Source organism: Poecilia reticulata, linkage group LG10, assembly GCF_000633615.1.
Source record: "Poecilia reticulata strain Guanapo linkage group LG10, Guppy_female_1.0+MT, whole genome shotgun sequence".
In the NCBI taxonomy this organism is placed as follows: domain Eukaryota; kingdom Metazoa; phylum Chordata; class Actinopteri; order Cyprinodontiformes; family Poeciliidae; genus Poecilia; species Poecilia reticulata.
Window position 1 is genome coordinate 32,103,139 of NC_024340.1, and position 7,763 is coordinate 32,110,901.

Consider the following 7,763-nt stretch of genomic DNA (forward strand, 5'->3'; position numbering starts at 1 on the left):
ACATTATCACTCTGCATGTGTGTGCGTGTGTGTGTGTGTGTGTGTGTGTGTGTGTGTGTGTGTGTGTGTGTGTGTGTGCGTGCGTGCGTGCGTGCGTGCGTGCGTGCGTGTGTGTGTGTGTTTAATTGACCATCAGGATGAAAGTGTATTGATGCGTGTGTTTCTTCACATTATTTGTAAAGGCCACTGGTTTAGCTAATGAGCACACACACGCGTACGCACACAAATTCCTGTATTTGTCAGTTTCTGAGAACCACCAATATACCCACTTTATAAGGCCCCTCTTTGCAGACATGGTCTTAAATAGGGTAGAAATACAAGAACACACAGACACACATTGTAGTGTTTCTCTTTGTCACATTAACATCCATTTATATCCCAGAGGCTCTCAGTGGCCTTATCACCATTTTCAGCATTTATGAGGCAGTTTGTGGTATTTTAATCTGAAAGCACCAGTGGAGGTAAACAGGAAGGGCATGAAAATAACAACTTCCTGCTGTTCAGATCTTCTTTCTGAAGCTTTCTCCCTGACAGATCAGCCATGAATAATAAACTCTGCAGCTTCACTTTTCAGTGATTAGACACAGATTCAGCAGCTTTCAGGGTTTCCTCCATATTTTAGTCCAAACAGAAGCTGAAGCTTCCTGCCAGGCCTCACATGTGAACAGGAGTGGAAATCCCTCCATCGATCCGACAACAAGACCAAAGCTACAGAAGATCTGCTGCTGCCTCACCAGGGAGTCCAAACTTATTGACATGTGGGCCAAAATCTGAGTCTGAAGTTCTCACAGGCTAAAATAATTAAAAATAAAACATAAGTCAAGCAAATTAAGTCCCCCAATTTTATAGAAAAGTGATGATATCAACCCAAGACTTGAACATGATTTAGCACATATGCTAAATTAAAAGAAAGATAGGTAGTGTTTCACATTCACTTGGACTTGATTAAAAAAATTTATTCTCAGTTATAAAAACAGGATTAAGGTTGGTTCTTTCTAAACACTTAAACCGATTTAAAGAAGCTAGTTTGTGTTGCACACTTAATGATTAGTCAGTATGGTTTTTCGCAGGTTTTTTTATTTTGAGGAACGCTGTTAAGAACAAGAGCGACAGTGAGCGCCTCCGCTGACCAGCCATTACTGTGCTAAATTGCTTGGCTCACTGAGGCAGGAGTGCTGCTCACCGTACTCTATGTGCCCACTGGTGGCGAACCGTTGTAACTGCAGTACAGCGCATCTCAGCAAGAGAAGTGCAGCTTAAGAGCACAGTCAACATAAGAAAAACAGAAGTAAGTAAACAAAGAAAAGGGAGGGGGTGTAATTATTTCTAATGTCCATTCTGTCACACTTGGGTGCAGCAAACTTGGTTCTACTTATTATAAAAGGTTGGTCATAAAAAGATGAATGCACTGAAAAACAAAATCTTTATATAAGTACATTTGAAATAAGACAAAGCTAACTTAAAGTAACTTTTTAGCAAGATACCTGTTTGAGGATTCAAGATTCAAAATTACTTTATTGATCCCTACAGGAAAATTATTTTGTCCAAACAGCACGCAAAAAATAAAAATATAAACATAGTACAAAACACAATGAAAGCAAATACTGGAAGTATTAAATGTGCACTATAAGAGGAGTGGTTAATAATTTTTGAATATTGATAAAAAGTTATGCGATGGAGTGGTGACCTGTCCAGGTGACCCCGCCTCTCAAAGCTGACAGCTGGAGGCACCAGCACCAACCCGACCCCAATGGGACCAGGCTGGATGAAAATGGATGATAAAAGTTCGAGTTCCACTTATAAAAAGACATTTTTCTCATGCCATTAAAGCAAAAAAAATCTTAAAACTTTTTGTCAATATTAAAGACTTATTGACATAAAACAAGCTTATCAGAAATACTTGGTAGGATTTTGTGTTTTGCAGTGTTGGAGTGCATCTTTACTCACTGTAAAGAGAAGATCTTTGATCAGTAAATGCATCAAAGACACTCATGTCCATGGACAGCAGAGGACTTTGTCAGAGTTGTTGTCTCTGGCCAGTTCTGGACTGGTCTGAACTGGACACCTGGAGCAGCGATCTCCAGTTTTCTGCCTGCTTTAGCTGCCAGCCGGGTTCTGCTTTAGCCAAATGCTGAGCTTAAATGTCTGAGCATAAATAAAACTCCGCCTAGTCGGAGCATCCATGTTTCTCTACAACATGGCTGACACACACACATGCACATGTTTGCGTGGCTATCTTTGTGGGGACTTTCCATTGACGTCCATTCATTTCTACAGTCTAAACCTTACCCTTATCCTAATCCTAACCAAAGCTCATTTCCCGCCTTAGTCCTACATCTGACCCCTGACGCAAAAACAGCATTTCCCCCTGTGGGGCCCAGGCTTCAGTCCCCACAAGGAGCAGAGGGTCCCCACAACGTAGTATGTGTCAGGAACATGGTCCCCATAAGTTATTACAAGCAAACGCGCACACACACACACACAAACACACACTGACCTCTGCGATGAGGACGACGATGATGCAGTCGTCCTTCTCTGCCGGGCTGAGCTCCGACATCAGAGAGCTGAGCGTGTCCGTCAGGTAGGAGTGGACCTCCCTCTTCACACTTGGGACGCCCATCACTATGGAGACTGGAGACACAGGAACCATCAGCAGCTGGGAACAGAGTGGTCTGGAATAGACTGAACTGGTCTGAACTGGACTGAGCTGGTCTGAATAGGTACTATGAACAAAGATGTATACTACTTCACTCATTTGAATGAAACAATATTCCTAGCAGGGTTGGACCATGGTTATTGATGAAGTGAACTTTTGGTTTTTGAAATTGTAATTTTTTTCCACCACTATCTGTCATTTGTAATTGATTTCTTAGAAAAGAAAGCAAAATAATATATATTAAAATTAAATATTAGAAAAAATCTGATATTTTGTTTTTAAACCATGTGGCCCAGCCCTAATTCCTAGTTTCTATTGTAAGATATTCATGAGGATGAGCAGTACCCCAGAGAACATAAAAAAGTTTAAGTGATTAAATAAAAAATCTGCATAATGTGCCAATTTTTATCTGACTAATTGATTGTCAAAAAAATAAATTCCTAAAATAGTTGTCAGTTGCTGCCCAACATTAGAGTCCAAACTCGGGGAAAGGGCTACTGGGAGATAATATTGGTACTGTAACAGAACTATGAACACATTAGCTTTGACCATAAGGTTCTCATAATCCACAGCGTCCTCAGAACCATGAATTATTCCAGCTGTCCTCGTGAATACTGGTAGACAAGAACACCAGAACCATAAAACATGGCTTCTGTTCTGTTTAGATTGACCTTAATTTAATTCAATGTGCAACTGGAAAAACACTGAGTGCACTCTGTTTTGGTCTTTAATGGTTTTACATGAAAATCAGATTTATTTGACTCCGTCTTTTACATACACACACACGCACACGCACACACACACACGCACACACACACACACACACACACACATGCACACACGCACACACACACACACACTGATAAGCATTTATAGTAATCTTCCACAGTATCTCTTCCTGGTTCTTATCTCTGCCCTGCACTGAATTATCAAACACTTCCAGGGCAACAAACCACTATCGCTCCATCATAAATACATTTCACTACAGTTAGCTGTGCACATGCTCACGCACACACACACACACACACACACACACACACACACACACACACGCACACAGACACACACACAGTGACACACACACAGACACGCTCACACACACACACACACACTTATCCATGCACACATACTTAGTTTTATAAATGTGTTTGTTTTCTCTGGTTTTATCTGTGTTTACATCCATATGAAGCAGTAGGAAATGGTTTACTAGGCAGAAAAAATCACTTCATGAATAAATGAGACTCCACACACACACACACACACACACACACACACACGCACACACACACACACACACACACACACAGTGACGTTCCTCAGCCGTCTGTATTTTACCCTCCAGGGCCCTCCAGTCACAGGGGTCTCAGTGGGTAGTGTGTCCCCAGGCGGAGGTCTGTCCCCGTGCTGCCGGTGCAGCCAGGACTCAGGTCTGTGTGTGTGTGTGTGTGTGTGTGTGTGTGTGTGTGTGTGTGTGATTCATGATGTTTTGTCTTATTTCTTCCTGTATTTAACCTCCTCCTGCAGCGTCACCCTGGAGCCAGTAGCTCATCTCGTCCAGGTTTCTCCTGCTGAACATTTTCTCTCTGCTGAGTTTAATTCGTGAGGCGGCGTCATAAAAATCAGGCCTGAGCGGCGCGCCGGCGGCCAGCTGAGGGCCAGGCCTGGTTTTTAACAGTAAACGTCATCGCAGCCCGCTGTCAGAAACCATCAAGCATCCCTCATAATGTTTCTTTTTCCAACACAATATTCCAGATCCCAATCCAATAAAGCACACAGGATCTGCTGCAGGCACAGAAACACAAGTTTTAACCATCAGAAGGGAATAAACTGACCGGTCTGCTGCACCTCCACTGGAGGAAAACAGGAATAAGGTCTGGTCTTATCTGTCCTCTGTTATGCTTTTATTTCATTATTTTTTATTTAATCAAGATTCATTTTTATTTCACCCTCATTTAAACCTGATTTCAACCTAACTTCCTCCTGGCATTATTCTGATTTTATCCAGAGCTTTTTATTAATTTTCTCTTGGTTTCATTCTGCTTTTTATTCCAATTTTAATAAAAGCAGAATTATATATAATCATATAATTATATATGATTATATATAATTATGATTATATATAATCATAATCATATATTATCATAATTATATATAATCATATAATTATATATGATTATATATAATTATATGATTATATATAATCATAATTATATGATTATATATAATCATAATTATATATTTAATATAATTATGATATTAAATATCATAATATTTAATATCATAAATATGATATTATGATATCATAATATTTTATGATATTTTAATATCATAAATATCATAATATTTATGATATTAAAATATCATAAAATATTATGATATTTATGATATTAAAATATCATAATATTTATGATATTTATGATATCATATCATAAATATTATGATATTTTAATATCATAAAATATTATGATATTTTAATATCATAAAATATTATGATATTTTAATAGTTGTGTATCAGAAAGTTTATAATTCTGATTTTATTAGATATTTTTAATCAAAGTTTATTTTAATTTTATCTTGATTGAAGCTTGACTTTGCCCTGATTGCATCCTGGTATTATTCTAAGTTTATACAGACTTTTTATTAGTTTTCTGATGTTATCTGCTTTTGCTGTAGTTATTCTAATTCCATCCTTACCATAAAGCCTCGCACCAGCTGTGACGTACGGTGGTGGAGGTATGGTGATATGGCCTTGGTTTGCATGTTGCCGTCATTGACTGAACAAATATCTGAAACCCAATAGCAGATCTAACAGCAGGAGGAGTTTCCCTCCCTGGTTCTGGTTCTGTTCCAGGTCCAGCAGCCGTGTGTCTTACCGCCGGTGCGTCCCTGGCCCAGGTGAATGGCAGGCTGCAGGCTGTCCTCGCGGCTCAGCAGGTGAGGAAGATGATGGAAGATGGAGGGAAGCTGCAGGACGTTTTTACTGCTGCTCACGTTCCACAGCTTCAGCCGCGTTTCCTCTGAGGAACCAGAACCAGTCAGACCCGACGAACCAGAACCAAACACACACATTTTACTTCTTCCTTCCTTCTCTTTCTTTCTCTTTTCATTCTTTCTTTCTTTCTTTCTTTCTTTCTTTCTTTCTTTCTTTCTTTCTTTCTTTCTTGTCGGTTCTCAACCAGTCATTAAACATTAAAGAGGAAAATTCAGAGAAAATCTCCGACTGATTCATCTCGACTCAAACTCCTCCATCTGTACTCATTAAGTTGTGATAAGGGAAGTCTGCTCCTCCTCCTCCTCCTGCTGCCCTTCATCACTGACCTGACAGGCTGCTCCAGGTGCGGTTGATGTCCCGCAGCGCCTGCTTCTCGGCGATGGCCCGCTTGATCTCCTCCAGAACCAGGTTCAGCTCCTTGGAGCGCCGGAGGTTCTCCTGTTCGGCTGAGTGCAGGCGCTCCCTCAGGGCCAGGAACTCCCTCTGGTAGATGTCCACCACATCTCCTGCAGGGGGCGCACACAACCACAACATCATCATCAACAACAACAGCTAGATAGTGGAGGACATGATATGAGCTTCCTGTTTTATTCTGATAGGACTTCCTGTTGCAGGTTTAGCTGGTCATCCGTCTAAATGTTTTGGCTTCAGATCGTTTATGTGCTCATTAAATTTTTTTGCACAAAACCATCCTCAGATAATGAGTCTGCTCAGTTCTGCATACCTTTAGTTGTTTTAGGGCGTCTGTCGCTTTAAATGCAAATAAGCTGCTCTTGGCCACGCCCCTCCACCCTCCAGGCCCCCCTCCCAACATTTAAACTACCATGTGTAAATAGTTGCTAACACATGAGCGATTACACAACCGTACATCTGCGAGAAGCAGAAGTGAAGCCTCCTGCACAACCAACCAGAAGTGTTTTCTGGACGGTAAGTCAACAGCACAACTCTTCCAGCAGCCATTGTACAGCAAATCCAGTGGGAAAACCAGCTGACCAAAAGGGGCGGAGCTCCGCTGGGGTTGCTAGGTAACGGGCAGCTCCTGTTGATTTGTGACGTTCTAGAGGTTTTTGAAACGGCTCATTTTCCAGATGAAAAATTATGAACTCGTTGCCAAAAAACGGTGTTTCTTAAGTGTGTGGTGTGTTTTGAATAGTAGAGAAACAAATGGAAGAACAAAAATATGCAAAAAGTGAGCTGGCTATTGTGGTTGTATTTTACTTTGCTTTAAAAATATGTTGCAAATTTATGTGTTGTTGAAGAAATAAAAACAATAAATGTCTTAAAAGTAAATAAATTTTTCAGTTTTATTGATAATTAAAAAATCTTTGCGTGCTCGCAATTTGACATTTTGGGTCCTAATATTCAGGTGGACAGACATGGACACAGACATGTCCAGATGTCAACCCGTCCAACAAACAAGGACAAAACGTCCAAATCATGAAGGAAGGCAGCAGAGACATCAGCGCCGAAGTGAGTCTCCGAAACACACAGCAAACTGGATCAATACGTGTAGACAATACAGTAATGCTCTGAAATACTAGAACACACACACACACACACACACACACACACCCAGGGCAGACAGGTTGAGTCATACTGTAGTAAACCATGTGTGTGTAATATGAAAGCAGCCATCACGGTAATGAGATTACCCCTCAAACACACACACACACACACACACACACACACACACACACACACACACACACACACACACACACACACACACACACACACACACACACTCTCTGTGATTGGATGGCCGAGTTAATGTGGTTTTCCTGTGGACCAGAAAGTCTTGGGGTGTAAATGAGACGGACTCTTCTTCTCTGATCAATAATAATCAGTCAGGTGACGTCAGGCGCCCCCCGGTGGAGATCAGATGATCTACGAATCACTTCCTGTCTAATTCATTTCCTGATGATTACATCCAGATGATTGGTCTGCAGGGGAAGGAAACCTCCAGAACAGAAAGGTTCTGATTGGTTCAGAACCTTTCTGATCCGCCGGGTTATTGATTACTGAAGAAACGATTAATTGATCCATCCATCCATCCATCCATCCATCCATCCATCCATCCATCCATCCATCCATCCATCCATCCATCCATCCATC

The 7,763-nt window shown here is 40.9% G+C and overlaps 1 protein-coding gene across 1 annotated transcript in view; it reads right to left on the reverse strand.

The window, feature by feature from the left end:
* Positions 1–6,158, reverse strand: part of mgat4b (alpha-1,3-mannosyl-glycoprotein 4-beta-N-acetylglucosaminyltransferase B) — a gene marked incomplete at its 5' end in the record, with an annotated part of 29,533 nt that extends 23,375 nt beyond the window's left edge. Inside the window, 3 exons of the mRNA XM_017307039.1 lie at positions 2,498–2,631; positions 5,530–5,673; positions 5,975–6,158. Of these exons, the coding sequence (XP_017162528.1) occupies positions 2,498–2,631; positions 5,530–5,673; positions 5,975–6,158 (462 nt within the window). The remainder of the gene's footprint in view (positions 1–2,497; positions 2,632–5,529; positions 5,674–5,974) is intronic.
* Positions 6,159–7,763: the final 1,605 nt, after the last annotated feature.